This window comes from Dermacentor variabilis, chromosome 2 (genome assembly GCF_050947875.1).
Source record: "Dermacentor variabilis isolate Ectoservices chromosome 2, ASM5094787v1, whole genome shotgun sequence".
NCBI lineage: Eukaryota > Metazoa > Arthropoda > Arachnida > Ixodida > Ixodidae > Dermacentor > Dermacentor variabilis.
This window is the reverse complement of record NC_134569.1, coordinates 140,532,575-140,551,131: the sequence shown is the minus strand read 5'-3', so window position 1 is coordinate 140,551,131 and position 18,557 is coordinate 140,532,575. Positions and strand designations below refer to the sequence as shown.

The window sequence follows — 18,557 nt, the reverse complement described above, 5'->3', positions numbered from 1 at the left end:
TGTTGGGTGGTGGGTGATATTGTTTTAATTAACTTCGCCCAAATAACACCAAAGGTCGCGTGCTCGATTGCCACCGAAAGTCGTTGGTTCGACTTTAGAACTTCACGACGTCAATTGGAATCCAACTTGAAGATGTGGCCGTTTCGCCAATCTGTTGCTTTCGCAGAGTTCAATTCGCAGATGCGTAATTGTGTCACAATTCGTCGCTGCCGAAAATTTGCATCAGCAGTAAAGTAAAATATAAAATTATTTAAATTGAATTATGGGGTTTTACGTGTCAAACCACTTTCTGATTATGAGGCACGCCGTAGTGGGGGACTCCGGAAATTTTGACCACCTGGGGTTCTTTAACGTGCACCTTAATCTAAATACACGGGTGTTTTCGCATTTCGCCCCCATCGAAATGCGGCCGCCGTGGCCGGGATTCGATGCCGCGACCTCGTGCTCAGCAGCCTAACATCATAGCCACTGAGCAACCACGGCGGGTATTAAAATATACTTGGTTGATACAACGTTAGCTCTGTGTTTATGCGGTTCAGCTCCGCCCTACGAAGTGACAACACCTGTCAAGCCACTGACGTTTACGCCTCCACCCCATCCGGTAAAACGCCCAGTCCGCCCGCGTTTACCGGAACGCCGGGCAAGCTAAAATACTCTTTTCATTACATCTTAATTACCGTGCCTTAATTAACGTTGCCTTAATTATCACAGCTTTTGCTAACGCTGCTTCTTCGCCTCCGCTTCACAGTTTCTTTTAAAGAAATTCATGACCTAATTCGCGCTATTCATCACCAAACACCATGTGGATCGACTCCTAGCAAAGATCGGGGGTTCTACTTCCACAAAAGGTCGTGGGTTTTAATTCGCCTTAATTAATACCGCAAGTCGTGGGTTCAACTTCCGCCAAAGCTTGAGAGATCCACTCTCTATGAGTTCTGGTGCGACGAATTTTGGTGGCATAACGCCAGACATAGGATTTTTCGGCCCATCAGCCATCTAAGAATTTCGACTTCACAATCAAGACTCCCCTGCTACCGCATGTATCATATGCCTATCCGGCTTTCTGCACGCAAAACTCTCTTTTTTTCATTTCTGGCAGTAGGTGCTTTTTCTACAAGAAACACTTGTGAACATTTTTGAATTTTCAACTGCTGTCACTGGGGACATCGGTATAGCACTTCCAGGCCCAACCTTAACGGCGTTATCCTCGCGATTCGTTCCTGCATTCACAATCGCCCAATCATGCGGCGGTGCCCAATGATGATCAAAGGCGCACCCAAATTACCGGAACTGACACGCAACCTGAATGCCTCTATTGCTGCACGCGAGCTACCCGCTAAATTGTGCCCTTTCTCACACTGTAGGGCTCACTCTTCAGCATGAACCTCTCAACTGCCGCCTCCTTATGGCTCAATGCTGATTCTGCTTGTAGCAAATTACTGTACATCAAGTTATTTGGGAAGGCAACAAGAAACAAGCCAGATGCCCGATCGGCACTTTTAGGCGTAGACTTGTCACTGTCTAAGACAAACAGTCATTAACGTATCGAGAAACCTAACCAATCAGCTGTTTGCGCCTCGCAGAGAGTATATGCACAAGCAGTAATCGGTTCAGTGATGGCTGCAGCAGTGCGTCCTCATAAGCATTGTGTTGCTCGAGCTGCACTCTCCGGGCTAACGTAAAATTCCAAATCCGTTTTAGCACTCCATGATAGGTCAAAATGGCTCGGGCTCTGCCCACATGGGCGTGACGCCCACAAATATGGGCTGAACCCGAATCCTTCTGACCTTTCGCGGAGGGCTATAATGGCAGATTTGGAATAAAAACAGATTGAAATAGTTTTACGTTATAGTGGCCCCCACGTCCTCATTTCGCAAACTCACGCTACGTCTTGTTCACGGAACTCGTGGAGTTCGGATAAAAATCGCTGTAAGTGAAGAAGCTGTCCAACAAGCTTGCACAAAACGCCTGTTCGCGAACATTCCAAGTTTCTGTACCTAAAGGCTGCCTAACAGGTACGCTGCACGAGGCGCGCAGCAGCTCAGTTTGCACAGTTGTGGTTGCCGAGTTTCGGCTTGCGTCATTTGTTGCAATTATCGGTGCCTGGACTAGACGCGCAAACTAACCCTGAAAGTGAATGAAACGCTTTGAAGAGCCTTTTTTTTTTTACTAGTGCATGACGATGGATGCGTCCCTTGCGCTTTCGTTACGGTATGCCTACGGAAGGTTCATGAACAGCTGCAGGCAAGAGAACCACAGCAGACAAACCCGTGCTCCACTCTTGTAGACAGTTGTTTGCGGCTGCTTTTCTGTGTGCACTCCCAGTCTCATTCACATATATTGAAGGGGATGTCGCGCCCTGCCATGTGCACCTGAACTTGCCCGCGCGCGATACTCTACCTCCTTTTGAGAAAATAGTGACCCAGTTTCTCGAGGGGCCGGGACGTCACGACCACTGGCGTGCTACAGAGCTTCGAGGGGGACTGAGAAGATCGAGAAATTGTTGCTGCTCCTAAGCCGTGACACTGAATTTTATGCCATTCAATGTTAGTCAAACAAGAATTGGAGTGTCAAGAGGGGATACTTGTCATGCGTGTTGCCACTTGTGCCTAAAGAAAGTATATAGTGCACACAATTTTGTCGCAATACCTCTAGCGGGTATCGATTGCTGACTTGGAAGAATATCGTTCGAATGCATGGATCAATGTTTGACCGCACGGCTTGCCTAGATTTTTACTCAAGGAGTCGAAAGAGTCAAATTGAACTACCCATTAAGATCAAAGTTTTCTGACCGAAAAGGCAAGTTATAACTTCGTGGTACGCCATCTATGCTTTCAAACGCCGAGGAACATTTCGGAGTTGGACATATTAATTATGAGAGATGTTTTATATACCCCGTGCAATTGTGCGAGTAAGCCGAACATGGACAGAAGCAATACAGGTGACTGGGCTGATTCTGAATCGCTGAAGCCACTCCGTACTTTCAATACTGTAAAAACTATTTTTGAAGCGCATTTCCTCAGGAAAATTCTATTGCTGTATCAACTAGAGAACGTTTCAAACACCTGTCATTATTGTGGCAGCGAATGCGAACAGTTATACACATAAAGACAGATTAGCGCGGAAAGACCGAGCAAAAGAAGCATTATAGCTTCGATGTAGTATATTACTTGCTGTCTTAGAAAGCCAATACACGCAAGAAATATAAGAACGTTGCCGTCCAAATTCCATGACAAACAAGCCTCCAATTACTAGCAGTAAAACAGCGCTAAACAACAGGACAAGGTGAGGGACATAGACAACAGCGCTGTGTCCCTCTCCTTGTCCTGTTGTTTAGCGCTGTTCTATGCTCGTAATGGTGCAGCAGTTCAGCGCTGACGCACTTTGCATACGGCCGCTCATTAAGCACGCTATATGCGTATAGACAGACCTAGTACAGCACATACAAGCAAACGCAACACGTTTGTGATAGCGTTAGCGTTGGATGCTCCGCACTGCGCATGCGCTTTACGTTGACGGTGCTGGGGCTCTTGCGGGTGTATGCTGTTTCCGGTATTATGCGTTCAACGCTAACGCACGCAATGGGAGCCGTACGTAGGACAACATGGCAGCACCTGTTGGAGGGAGGGCCACCTGTTTCGAATTTATCGAGACGTCGGCCCGCACTGGTTCGTCTCATTCGTTGCCGCTAATGATCTGATTCGCTATAGATTTGGGTTCTATTAAGCTTATATTAGATCGAAAGCGGTACTGGTGCCAAATAGGTGCTGTTTTCAAGTCAAGTCAAGTCAAGTCAATTTATTTCAGCATTTCTTTTGTACAAACAGAAGAATGCTAGGACAAGCACAAAAAGCTGCTAAGCTGCAGCTTGACTGGGTGCTTGCCCCATCACTTGGCAGAAACAAGAGACAGAAAATACATTTGAGTGAAAAAAAAAATATCTACAGATTTCAAATGGTCATGTAAAAGCATGGGAAAAAAACACAAAGTACATCATATAAAATACTCAAAAATGCGTTCTCGATTGGCGGCTAATTAGACTTAACGAGAAGGTTTGCTCATGTTTACTATATATCCACGTGGAGATGGCGCCAAAGCCTGGACTTAGTTATTTCCTTGATTGGCCCGTATCAAAGGATGCGACTATAAGCCAAACCGAGACCTGTCTGCTTTTCCACGGCGGTCGGTGATTGCGGCAGGACGTGAGTGCGTTTCGCGACCACAGACGACATCAACTTCCTGGAGAAGGTGTTCGCGTTAGATCCATTCGAATAGACATCGAGATGCTGCCAATGATATTTTCTTCAGCGCTAACGTTTCGCACTTTGTGCTATTCTAGAAAAAAAAAACTACTTTGTGCCGTTACGTGCAGCCTACCTTAGCGTACGTGCTGCGTCGCAGGCCAACGCTAAGGGAAGAGTTTTACGCTATACTAAAACTCTCTACTAGTACAATGACCGCGTCAGTTCGGCTGATGAACCGACACAGTGGAAAGGCATGCTCCATCCATGTGATTACTTAGCCATTTTTCATTCAAGCCAACCTCGCCTCGCTTATATCCCTCGCACAAACGCTAATCAATAACGCCAAGTTAACGCAGTTCTCTGCGGTTCTCTGCGCGTTCGAAGTGTGAGCGGAACGCAGTGCTAAGGGCTGACACCACAAGTAAGCGCCAGGCACGATGCTCTTCTTCTACGGGAATAGGCGGGAGAAGCTCTTAGGAGTACGTTCTTAAAACCCAATGTAAAAAAAAAAAGAAAACTCCTCGAGTTACGCGCACTAAAACCACGACATGATTATAATTCGTGACATCGTAGAGGGTTACGAAATAACGTGGACCACCTGCGGTTCTCCAAATTGCGGGCAAATGCTTTTTTTGCATTACGCCTACCATCGAAATGCGGCCGCCGCGACAAGGATCCAGCCTGTGACCTGGTTTATAGCAGCGCGGCGTCGCCGCCAATAAGGTAACGCGGCGGGTATCAGAAATGTATCGTGGCCTAGATCAATTTTTATAGGAAAATCTTCAATATGTACGCAAACGATCGTGCTTTAAAAAAAAAGGAGTACTGTAAACCGTACGGAGCGTGGGGTCTGCGAAAAACGTTGTATTTCTGAGCAGTTTGTGATCGCAGCCAGTAAAACTAGACGTGGTAACTCAAGTATCAAGCTGTGGCCCAATGTTGCTGAGATATGCAGCTACCTTTTTTTTTTTCGATTCCATGATTCAAAAAACTATTGGGCCCAACTGTGCAATATAAGTATCTTTAACCCATTATAATAACTACAAACGGTAGTGCGGGGCTTACAGACAGCAATTTATCACATTTCTAACGATCTTTCCCTAGATAGACTGTGCAACTTGAAATAGGGACGGTAGACTCCGGGCGATAAGGTGATAAATAAAGCGAAAAGCACCTCCGAATTAGAGGAAATTGATGTGGGTGATCATTCTGCTGAAAATTACGATTTTCATGTGCAGGGCGACATGCTAGATTGCCGCAATATTTGCAAAATTATTACGTCACTGTCATTTTGTATACCGGCTAAAGCAAATAAAAAATTCAAAATCACGTCGCTCAATATTGTAAACAGATTCTTTTAACAGTCGCTGTTTCAAATATTCATTTTTTCATGTCTCAACTGGAGACTGGAAATCATCGAATTTCACTGTTGTTAACAAATTATTACTGCGCTAGTTTGCTACAATGGCTAATAAAATTACCTACTCGCTGTACAAGTATCCTGACTGTCAGCGTAGAAATAAAAAGTAGATTATTAAAGATTATAAAGCATATGTCGATTTTCTTTTCGTAGCCTTTTCGTGTCATGCATTGTTGTTTCTTCTCGGCTGATTTTGTAACTACAGCATGACCCAAAGTTCTACCGCACTTCTATATTGTATATCTTGAAGTTGTTTCCTTTTAGTTTGTCCGAATTGCGCTCCTTTGCGGTTTTTAAAGCTGTATTTTTTGTATGTACGGCGATATTTTTTGCTGTAGTTGTACTAACTGAAAAGATTGCTGATATTCGCAGTTGTTCGAATGCGATTGAATATATGAATAAGCATCATTCTGTACAGGCAATATGCAAACACCGAAACCGTTATGTGCCTTCTCTACTATAATCTTCTATGATTTCGACAGTATTGCGGAATAAAAAAAATAAATAAATAAATAGATAAACAAACAAACAAATAGCAATAAATATATGCGCGCGTTCTTTGCCAACAACATTTCGGGCATATATTTCTCTAACCCAGGTAATTGGCAGATTTCATATGCTTTTGTGTGCGTAGTCCTTAAGTGTTATACTTTGCAGCAGCGCAAAATTATAATAGAGTATGTCTCTTGACAAGGCGAAAAGGACCTGACCTCAGAATTTAGGAGAAACATAAATTGCTTGCTTCTTGGTACTCATCCAATAAATTATCGTAAGAAAAAAAACAGGTACTAAAGGTTACTTGACGGTTCGTCGACAGTAGGCAGGCTCGGCAGAAGTAGCGCCCTCTGCCTCTTTGTGTTCAGATACAGCATTAGATTTGCACGATAATTCATTCGATCACGGAAAGGGGCCTTAACAACGCATACTACAGGAAGAAGTCCTCGGAAAATTATTGTTGGCAGGTGCCGCTTGCGCGTGCATTTCATTCTGAGTGTCAGTGCGGTCCTACACTGCCATTCTTCACGTAAAGCGCCGTAACAAGAAGCCCAGACGTCCATACCTCTCCATAAAATAGCCTCTACTACATGGCACTCTACCGCCTTTTTTTTGTCTCACTGCGGTCGTATACATGTTGGCATCACTATGCGTATAACGAGGCCGTAAACGGCTCGAAGCTCCTGACCGGTATTACCCAGTCGGCGCGCACTGGGCGTGGTGCAGCCGGTTGTGCCGAAATACGGACGGTGAGATTGGTCTCCTTTTATTATCCTTGGTTTAGTGCTCTCCCGGCTGTGAATAAATTACAGCTTGCTGACTTCAGTGCTCACCGTGCGCTTCGCGCAACGAAAGCTAATTCGTGATAGTTCACGTCTTACCAGACCAGTGTCATTGTTAACGGACGCGACCTAGGGCAAAACTAGGAGCTATCAAGAGCTGTTGTGATGCGAATGCCGATGTTTGCGGCCAGAACCAAAAGGCTATAGCAAAAGATAAGCGAAAGGAATATTGCGGTACGCCTTTAAGCTATAAGCAATAGATGAGGCTGATAAGTAGTCAGGATAATTTTCAGCAGGTTAATAAATCTGCAATAATCGTCGACGTGGGATGAAGGCTCGGGTTGGTTTATCTCTGCTGTTGTGAGACCATACAATTTGGTTGCCTCGCAGCTCTAAGACTTGAGGGAAATAACGATCAATCCGCACGAGAGAATGCAACACAGAATGCCACCGAGATCTCTGTTGCTAATATCAATTCCTTGCTCTTTCAGCTGCGATGCGATGCAGTGCCAATTTTCTTGGCATACATGACGTCTTTGTATCGGTAAGACTTGTTTGTTGTAATGGTCTCTCTTAAGATTGCTAATAATTTCTTGAGCAATAGACAGTCCCTCGTGCCATGATGTTTAGCAGCCTACGGCGTGCATTGAGTAGTGTCGGTTTGAATCTGAGAATTGTTATTCTCTTACAAAACTAAAAATCGGGGTCGCTTCACAAGCAGCTAGCTCTGTCTTGTGTGCTACATTGAAATATATAAATATTCTAGGCAGTGGAGTAGCCTTAGTATGAAGCGTCAAAAAAGGGCGACGCAGAATTTCTGCTTTGAGGCGCCTTTAAACCTTCCCTCTTCCAAAGATAAAATAACGCCATCCCCCCCCCCCAAAAAAAATATAAATTAAATAGCAACATAAAGACCCCCTTTTAAGATATTATACAGTTAAGTTCGCCTGCGAGGCCCGAAGATTTCCCTCACGTTTATCGCAACGCTCCCCAGCCTCTACCTACTTCAATGACGAATGCGTCTTTCAAGTGTGGATGCGTAGCCGCTGCCAAACTGTTCCACTCATGGCATAGCTGAGGCTTGAGCTACTCCAGAACTATACACACACGCTTTTAACGTGTCTGGATAAATAATGTGGTGTGTATGCGCGTGATAATCTGAAGCATGCTTATTCGGTGACCTCGTGCACAGCCGCTTAATATACTCGGCCTTAAAAATTACAGTGCGAATTGAATTCTGTGGTCTTACGTGCCAAACCCACGATTTTATTATGACGCACATTGTGGTTGTCACGAAAGAATACGATAGTCCGGGGTCGGGTAAATCTCGTAGCGGTCTCAACAAATCGGGCATGCTCGTTCACGTGCACCTCTCGTTGGCCGTCATAAGAATACTGCAGTTTTGAACAATGTCCTCTGAACGGTGTCACTGAGTGATGGCACTTCCTAGCTTTCTTCACTAAGCGTAAGTAATCCAGAAATTCTTATTGCTGCCATATTCAGCTGATGAGGTCGATTGAGCTGCTTAGTACACAGCCTCAAGCAAAATGTTCGCTGTGCAAAAGCACTGAGTAGACCCCTAGGACATTTCAAAATGCCTGACTGCACCGACGCGAACCGTCTCTTCTGTGTAGGTTGTGGCTGGGGGTTGCCTTCACGAAAGCTTACTCAGCACTAATTGGAATGGCTGATAGTCCTGCATGTGGTGTTTGCGGATGCGAGCACATCGAGCACTTATTGTGCCACTGCTCTCAATTTCAAGCACAAAGACAGTCTTGGTCCAACGCATTCAGGAAACTAGATCATCGTCCTCTGAGTGAACAGACAGTACTAGAGCACCGTCACCACCAATCATAGGCTCAGAAGGCAGTGAAGGCACTTTTGTGCTTCCTCAGGACGTCTGGTTTGCACGAGAGGCTTTGACTCAACGGCTGTGTGTGCACTCTCTCTCTCTTCCCCTTCTCCCTTCCCCTGCGTATGGTATCCACCCAGACTCTTGACTTGCTAACATCTCGGCACTCCTTATATATATATATATATATATATATATATATATATATATATATATATATATATATATATATATATATATATATATATATATATCTGCATCTTTGAGTTTAATGTTTCCATGACTCTGGAGCGTTTGGCGGGAACAAGTTTCAATGACTGTGCTAATAGGCCTCCCTTGCACGTGCTGCTCGGATGGCAGCACCATTACGCTAAAGCTTTGCTAAACAAAGGTTATTCATTCCTCGCGAGGGAACCTATTCATGCGTGCAGTTTCATTTCCTCCTAATTGCCTTAGGATCAGTTCAGTGTGTGAAAACTTTTATTGTAATGAGGTCCGGAGGCTCGACTTCTTAAACCAAGGCGGGCCGCTTCCACGTTGGCATTGTCAGGCCAAGCCTTTCAGCGACATCATGGGCCCTCTGGAAGGCCCTTAGTTGGTCCTGAAACAATTTGCTTTGAGTCCTTTTCTCCCACTGCGTCCATTCTTCAACGAGGTTGGGGAGAGTCGCGGGACACCCCGCCAGCATATGTCTGATTCCAATGATGCCATTACAATCGTTACAGTCCATCTTAATATCCCTCTCTGGATATATTTTATTAATGGTAACGGTGTGCGAAATGTACCCGTTTGCAACAGGATCAGTTCAGTGCTTTTGTGTATTATTTGTAACACGCTTGAAGAGGAGGAGGAGGAGGAGAAACATTTATTAAAAAGAAAGGACAAGCAAGTGTCTTTCTGCTTGTGCGAGAGGCACCCTTAGTCCAGGGCTCCTGCGGCTCTTGCTGTCTCCCGGGCCCGCCGCACCAGTTGCTGCTGGTTACGAGGGTCCGAACTAGACAGCACGGCCTCCCACTGCTCGGGTGTGGGGTTGGGTATAAATGGTGAACGGTGTGCGAAATGTACCCGTTTGCAACAGGATCAGTTCAGTGCTTTTGTGTATTATTTGTAACACGCTTGAAGAAAAACAGCCCGTAAGAGACGAGGCTGAAAAGAAAGACATGTACGACGGACGGCTACGACGGATAATGCCCGTCTGTTGTGGCTGTTTTCTTGACTGTTTTCGTTTTTCTCTTTTATGGGCTGTTTTTCTTCAAATATGTTACACCAACTCATCCACATCAAGCTCATGTTGCCTTGTAACACGTTATTTTCGAAAGCTGATGTACTCTGAACACGGCGGCGACTACAAGTATATAGGAAGGCCCCGCAAGGCTGCTACAAGATTGTCATTAGCAAAGAATCCGAGCATTGCACCTACTGAATGCCTCATGAAACGTGCACTTAACGTCGTGCTAACTAATTTTGACTTGTTGGTCAAAGTTTCTTCCACGACGTCGAAAACTCCCCTTATCGAACTCCTCTTATAACCGCTAAATAAAGATATCATACTTTGATAGTGCTGCGCTCTTTAGCGTAGTTGCTAATTATTCAAAAAAATGACAAGATGCCCTAGACGTCACAAACTGTGAGTGCTGTACAAAAAACACGTATGCAAGGGTCATTCTGTGTGGCTGCACTTATGTACCTCACCCACAGTTTGTAACTTCTAATGCATCCTTGAAGGAAGCAGAAAACGATTTAAGAAATTCTGTGTCCTTACCTACCATCCGTTTGCCGTATCCGCTGAAAGGTTAATAAGCTCTATGTTCTCGATCGTGCAAATTTTATGGAGTCACTATTATGCTATGCCTTCATATTACATCTTCTTAGGATCGCAACATCCCTTTGTCCAAATCCTATTGTCGACACCCGTCTCGATCGCCTGGCTTTGTACAGCAACAAATGAGTATTTCTGACTGCCGACCAGAACTTAGTCTGTTTTGGCTGCGGAATAAAGGTATTTGTGGATGTCGAAACATCAACGATCGTTTAAGTGGTCCTTTTCTTTATTTTGCTGTTACTAGGTGGGCGACTGTTTCCCAAGACTCCCATATGCGACTGTAACCTTCGTAATAGCCTATAATTTCTTACAGAGGGAGTCTTGCTGTCAACGACCACCTGTGGAGTAAAGAAGAAAAAGAAATCAAAAAGCCGAAGACAGCGACAAAATGTAAAACAAACATCGAACTTACATTCGATAACAGTTGCGTTGGTAAATGTATCTATGGCGTTAGTCTCGCTCTCTGTCTTTATCTATGAAGGAAACTATAGCAGTATGCCATGTTTATGGACTTTCTGTTTAGCGTATTTATATGCAATACATATGCAGATACCTTTTTGTGGAGTTTTTCTGACCACAGTGCCGACCTAAACAGCGAGTAGCAAACTGCTATGTCACAAAGCTCATTCTTTAGATGTGCTCAAGTACAGGGGACTTTTAGGCTGTTTAAATCTGAATACGGAAAGCAAAGTATATTGCTGAATAAAGCTTCAGTTATAGTACCTACATCTTCTGCTATAGGATCTGGAGCAAGCACTGAGTTATAGGTTTTACGCGATAGAGTGTAGAACGTAGGGGATCTAATTCTGTAAAGGTTATTTGAATTTCCCACTGACTTTGCCCTTCGTCATTGGATCGCGCCTCCCATTTGCCTATAGATGGGACTCTCGGCGCGACAGATGATGTGAAAGCAGTCGAATATGAGGGAAATATTGCTTACAAAATCAAACTGTGGCCCTTCAGTTTCTAAACATGAATTTTACTGTTACAGCGCTACAGCTTCCTGGATTTGCAGTAAGGAAAAACAAAAGAACGAGATTCGTAGACATTGCATAGGGTGGGAATGATGCAGTATTATATTATGATGTATTATATGCTGGGACTTATGAGCTCAAACCGTGATCTTATTACCAGGCACACCGTAGTAAAGGGGTAGCGGGGGTGCTCCAGGTAAAGTTTGACCACCTATAGTTCTTTAATGTGCAACCATTATATGGTACACAAGCGTTTTTGGCTATCCTACCATGGCAGCCTCCTCGGGGCAAGCGGCTACCACGGCTGCAATCGAATCCGTGACCTCAAGCTCAGCAAGCACACCGCCATAGCCACTCGGCCACCACACAGGGTATGCAGTATTTGTATTCTTCCACAACCTCGGCAAAATCGCGAGCAGGCAGGAAGTTCAATTTTCGTTTTTCAGTATGGAGTAAATGAGCAAGTTATTTTCTTTCTCCGCATCGCCGGAGATGCTCAGGCCAAAGAATGGTACAACAAAATGCATACGTCTCCTTTGATAGGCGTAGTTTCAAAGCGATATCTCAATTAGGAATCTACTGCGCGAAAGCATGGATCGACATAGTTGGCAAATGGGTCAGTAACGGAGTGAGAACACAATTCGTTAATATTAAAATGAAATTATGCAGATCCAATGCCCATCTTGGGGGCTATGATAAACGACCCTTTCGTGAAGCGGTTTGATGAAATGCTATAAATTTGCCCATTTCATTCCTGCGTCTTGAGCGTAAAGGAAACCTGGCGTGGGTGGGCGTGCTGTCGCACATCAGTGCTACCCAGTGAGACACAGGCGGCGAGCTGCTGAAACAGATAGTTGGTGCTGGTACGATAGACGTGCCCGTGCGAATGTGCCGGAATGCTCAGAGCATCGACCTGCTGCACTGGAAACCGGGGTTCGATCCTAACAGCGGGTACATAATTAAACGTTCTTATCAAGTATGATGTATTCGGAAATACCGCAGCACTCTAACGTCATGGTCAGGAGAGTCTGGGAGGGTTTACAAAGAACGCTTAGCCTTAACGGAAACGATGTTTGTAACTCCTGCCGCCACGAGGCACGATTTCGCATCTTAGTTTTCCCGTTAATTTTTATACACCTAAGGACAATTCTACCTCGTTATATTCTACTGGAGAACCTGCCCTTGTTCTTTGCCTGAATGTAACTGAAAATTATGCCCTTAAACAAGCCACTAAGAGAAATTCCTCTAGCTTGCCTTTCCCTGGGTAGAGTCTGTGGTGTTTCTCAGATTAGATTAGGTAGGTATTTGCCAGCGTGGCACAGAACACATTCTCTTTTATATTGTCAGAAAACATTCCAGATTTGCACGCGTTTCACTTCAGTGCTGTTACTAAGCCTATCACAACACGCAGTATCTCCTACCCTCTTGAACAGTTTCTTCGTTTGCTGCAATTTACGCTACAAGCGCGAAATAACTTTATTGCCAATGAAAACCTCTACGTCTCCTTTTTGTGCCTCGATTAATTTTGTTCTGGTAGTGTGAATCGATAATCCCACGACAGATTAGTTCCACTGACAGAATTATTGATGCCTTTTAGTTTATTCGTTTTCTAACTCCACGCCACTGAACATTGACAGCTCAATTTCAGTACTGCAAGCATTACTGCTTACGCGGCGCTTCCTTTAAGCGATACCTGATTGAAGGAAAGAACGAGAAATCTCTCCCCAGATACTTCCGGTTGTTGTCGCCATCAGCCTTTCTATAAAACCTGTCGAATCACCATTAGAAAAAAATTGCGGTGCCGAGTTACGGCATTATTAACTCACATTCGTTGAAAATTGGACTGAGGATAGTCAAGATAGTGGTCACTGTGGGACCAGCGGTCGAGCTCTGGATGCTCAGCAGGAGTTCTTGCAGATCACAGGCGACGTTTGTTACTGTAGTCATAAGCTGCACTTGAGGAAGGCTTTTCAGGGTGCACTGAAAGAAATGAAATATCAACACTCAGGTTCGAAGATCGCAGCCGCTTCTTCGGGCTAAAGTGACGGTAAAACATTTATTACGCGTCCTGATTCCCCGTTTATTTTTCCTTGTCAATGAGTGTGGCGTTCCGAGAAAAGAGATCCGGTGCTCCTTTGAAAGGCGTCTCGTGCTTCCAGTAAATCCACTGTTGCATTGCTAAACAGCACTAAGTGTGGGCACCCGCGATGGTAGCGTAGTTGCTTTGGCGTTGCGAGGCTATGTCCGAGTGACCGGGATCGAATCCTGGCAGTGGTGGTCGCATTTAGATGGGAGCGAAATGAAAAAAAAAGCAAAGAAAACGCCCATGCTCCGCCTTTGGGGGTTAAAAAAACCCAGATGGTGAAACTTAATCCGATGTCGCCTACTACGGTGTGCCTCTTATTGATATCCTGGTTTTCCCACGCAAAACCAGAGAATTTATTTAATTTAGGAGCAGTACATCATGTGGCATCGTGGCCGACACCAAAGGGAGACAAAATACGAACGGCGCCATTTTGAAACAGTCATTTAACAAATCGCCGTTCATTTCTAGATTTAGTACACTGTAGGCGCTGTGTATTCGCTGTCTACGGGAGCCTGTGCCGTGCGAAGTGCCTTCTCCTGTGGGACTCATTGAGCTATTGGGAGCAATATTTCAGAATTATGAGGAAATCGGAAACGATGTTAACTTGCTCGAGTTGGTACATGTTTATGTTCAATAAAGTAACTGCGCATGGTACAGCAGGAACACGAAGGAACGCACGGAAACGGACCAAAACGTGTGTTTCTTTCTGTTTGCTTTATCGCATGAGGTGTTACTGCATTTGTAGTCATTATTATAAATGTTTTTAGCTCGCTTCCAGGACAAATATAGCGACAGGAACAGCTGAAAAGTGAGCGGTTTCATTACGCGACGAAAATAGGGGCTCAATTTAATATATTACGAAAGCGGAAGCCATTCATGTTCACATGCAAGACAAGGATAATGTTGCATTCTAATAACAGCGTGAAATTCATATACATTCAGCTCAAATATCTTATTGCATGCTTCAAACCTCGCGCTACCATCAGACTTGGAAAGCTGTTTTGTATATCACTGTGACGCCCGAAATGTACTTGGGACTCTATGTCAAGTTTCTTGTTTCGGCTGAAGGCCACCGATTCAGAAATAAGAGCCGCTGGTTCACTTTTTAATGCCACTGTCTACATTTTATTTCTATGACGTTGCCATTTTATAGTGCCTATGAGTACCTATCATGAACGAAGAAATTCTGCGAGAAGGTAACCTACAGAAATCGTTTTGAGCGAGCGCTAGCTGTTTTTCCTTAATTTAAATGCTCACACACTTACCGCTGTAATATCTATCAGCGATGCTACCATGTCAGCCTGAAATCGAAAAAGAAGCCACATCACTTTTCATTATCCGGCCATGCTAGTTTGTTACCCACAGTATACCATGGTTGCCAATCTGTCACCCACGCTTTCCGTTTGAGAACGTGAAAAGTCCGATCACAAAAAAGGAAAAAAAAAGGTGTCTGGGATAACTACAGCGCTGCAATAACCTCCTTGACTTTGACTAACTCCAACATCATGTTGATTCAATTTGCCAAGTTGTGCTGATTAGAGGAATCTTCAACATGTATGAGTCTTCTTCCTTGGGTCGCGTCTTGCTCGTTTTCTACAATTATAGGCACAATACTGTATAAAGAAGCAGTGTTCAGTATTATTTCACCTAAACAAATGTTCTTCCATATTACGATCGAACTTAGGAAAAAGCTTATTATGAGAGAAATTGTATTTAAAAGAGAATTCAACCCGGAATAGCTGCAGTTCTGCCTCATACCCGTGCATGCATTCTAAGGCACATTAAGCATGATATCAATGCCTACTGGATCACTTGACTTCTGTTTATCTCTCCAACACATTAGTGATTGCGACTGCAATGTCAACGTTTTATTATTTTAAATTAGGAAAGTTAACATTCTGCAGTATTACATAACGCTTATGTACACATCCGTGTATAAATGTGCTAAGTTCTCTACGAATACCTCGTCTATGATCCAAGGTAACTTTTTCATGCACGTTATTACTGTTTCTTCATCTTTTTTCATGGATAACATGGTCTCTGCAGCTAAGGTTCTTGATAATGGTTCTGTACTGACATTTATTATTCCTCTCGAGCACCTGGTTTATCTTTAGGTTATTATTTCATTTAAGTTCAAGGTGCATTTGTGCATGTATTTCCTTTTTCACAGCGAAGCTGTATATGGCTAGGTTTTGAAAAAATTGCGTGCGTCTATCGAGCCAGCCATGTAGATCGAGAATTTCTCCCAATACTATACTACGATCCCGAAGATAGTGAAATACCGGGCCGACCCGCGGAGGAGGCGAAGGAGGCTTTAACCATGCCACCAGCTTCTAAAAATATGTTTATTATCCTTGGTTCAAGTACAACCCGTGTCAGATACTAAGCAGATAAGAACAGATACTATAGTCAAGGTCGATTCAAATAGGTCGCGAAGCTTCGGGCGAAAAGCGGTTCAGTACAGATTGTCACCGACATCAGCAAGGGGGTTTATGGGAGCAGCGATTGAAGCGCGACTATGTTTAGAGGGAACAAACATTGGGAAAGAAAAACGCGTTTTTTAATTCAAGCGAGACACAGTTAGATTCACTCAGCGAAAATAAAATTCCTAGTCAATTTTATATATTCGTGACGAGTTAAGAAAATACAAGTTTATTTAATTTTATTATTATTAATAAATGCATTTCTTTTCAGCGCCCATTGCTACAGGGGGCGTTGACGCCACTCTCACTCGCAATGCAATACACGCCTTGATATGGGCAGAAAAGCGCACTCGTAAAGTTCACCTGTTGAAATACGCCCCCCTCACCGTTTGTGCTTTCTTGCTTGTCGAAGTTTGTCTGAAGTTGGTGACGCGGGTAGCTTCATCGCTTCTTAATCTGATCAGTCAAAAGTAGTGAGGTACGACGGTCAGATAATTGTGCAGTTGTTTTCGTGCGAGTGCGCTGGCCGACGGGCTTGGCATCCGACAGTAGGATCAGCACTCTACAGCTAAAGCTTTCGTCGGCCTCCAAAGAAAGTATGTTCTGTGCAGGGATGCGAATCCGGCAACCGTACGGCTGGCCTTTTCCTGCATCGCTTTCCACGCTGAAAGCTCGAAACGCCTATCAAGTCGAATGGCGGGGCATTTCAATATATAGCTCCAAAGGCAGGACAACAAAACAAATTTCACGCCTTCGAAAACAAAATGACGTCACTTCTGCTTTTAACGAACATGGCATTCTTCCGCCGGAAGTGTTCCCACCACATACAGATGGCGCTAAGCCCCATGAACCGCCGATGGACCGCCATGTTTTGAACGTATGGGCTCCTATGGAAGCTTCGCTACCAGGTATACTTACCTTGCTATAGTTTCACTCCCGTCGGCTATATGTTTACGATCGCAATGCCCTCTCTTTATCGGCGTTCCAAGCGCTTGCGTATCTTTTTACCTTTCCTTGCGCTCTCACGTGGTGGCAGTCCCGTAAGTGTGCTGCCCACCAAGACCGCGAGGCGTGAAGAAATGCGAACCATCCATGTGGCCCCGATCTCGCAGAAACGTTTCACCGGAGCTATACGGCCACGTTTCGGAGGGCGTTTGCGGGGAAACAATTTTATGTAGCCTGCGTTGTGTGTGACCGCGTGTGATTTTCGAGTGGCGTCGCAACTATTACTACACTGCGGCATGTCGACCAACGCACGATCGCCTTTGCTGAAGCAATGCGTGCCCTCGGAGTGCGGTGACGTGCATGTCTGTTCTACGTGGCGGGATTCGTTAGTAAAAGGTGTCGTGCCGCGTTTTGCAAATATATATATGGGTATGTATGCCCCCCCCCCCCGGTGCTTTATCATCTTCCGAATCTCAACATCGTGGAGGAGCGACTATGCGCGCCTCACCTTCAGTTTATGTACATACGGCGTTTGACGCACGGCAATGGGCAGTTCGCAATTCGTACACCTTTACACCTAAAAGTCCTGTAAGACCTGTAAAGGTCGTACACCTTTACAGAGTGGAATGGCACTGATATTTTATAAAATCTGCTTGGCCATACTAAAATTTAGAGAAGAAACGAAACGTGAAATGGTCGCGTGCAGAATCATTCATATATGAAAATTATATTTCACATTTGACGTGAACAAACACGGCGCACGCATCGCGAAAGTAGCGTCGCTCTCCGTGCCGCCTTTTAACGTCAGATTTTTTTTGTCCTCAGACTTGATCTAGTGATTTCTTTTGCAGCCCATGGCCATATAGCACCTTATATTTCTGATAAAGTGTGCATCACTGCGGTTTGAACAGTGATGCGTACATTGGTCGTACTACACTACTCACCTACAAACATGGCTGTTCATTCACTCCCAAAAGAAACATTTGTAGAAATGGCTGAAATAGCTGAAGTAAGCTGCCTGTAAACCAAAGTGCAGATTGAATACGCTTTCTTAAAGCGCTCACCGTTGTTGGTGCTGCATTCGAGCATGTCGATGGAACGTCTCTCGAGCACTGTAACAACGACAGAAATAGCAAAGGTGTTACGTACTCTTCCTGATGACTCAGTGAATTTTCGAAGTGAAGGACTTTTAGTGGTCATTGGCAACCGCAAGTTGCGTCGGCACCTTTTGTTCGCATAAATACCTAACCTTGTGCCGATATGCCCGTTCTTGTGTACAGCCTCCTGTGTGGCAGTGTTACCACGTGACAAGCGCCAACTTCCATTGTGACGTATACATGTATATCATGTGTGTCAACATATATTACGAAGCGTTGCTAATGCCTACCAGTGTCGCTCACTCTAATACGCTGAACCTAAGTCAATCAATATGATAAGCTTCACCCATGCCATGTGGTCCATAAACAAGGCTGCAAACATGACGGTACTGTCGCCTCCTTAGGATTGGAAAATGC

General features: G+C 44.5%; 1 protein-coding gene and 1 non-coding gene across 3 annotated transcripts in view; both read right to left on the bottom strand.

Annotated features, from left to right (window-relative positions):
• Positions 1 to 10,836: 10,836 nt before the first annotated feature.
• Positions 10,837 to 18,557, bottom strand: part of LOC142571004 (uncharacterized) — a 28,459-nt gene continuing 20,738 nt past the window's right edge. Inside the window, exons 5-8 of one of the 2 annotated variants that reach the window (XM_075679303.1) lie at positions 18,108 to 18,155; positions 14,941 to 14,976; positions 13,416 to 13,569; positions 10,837 to 10,953 (exon numbers count right to left, since the gene is read on the bottom strand). In XM_075679303.1, the coding sequence (XP_075535418.1) occupies positions 10,943 to 10,953; positions 13,416 to 13,569; positions 14,941 to 14,976; positions 18,108 to 18,155 (249 nt within the window). In that variant the 3' untranslated portion in view covers positions 10,837 to 10,942. The remainder of the gene's footprint in view (positions 10,954 to 13,415; positions 13,570 to 14,940; positions 14,977 to 18,107; positions 18,156 to 18,557) is intronic. The other variant, XM_075679304.1, reaches the window with a different exon arrangement.
• LOC142573447 (U2 spliceosomal RNA) lies at positions 15,924 to 16,116 on the bottom strand. The gene has a single exon (XR_012826319.1). It is a non-coding gene; the product is annotated as a U2 spliceosomal RNA (small nuclear RNA).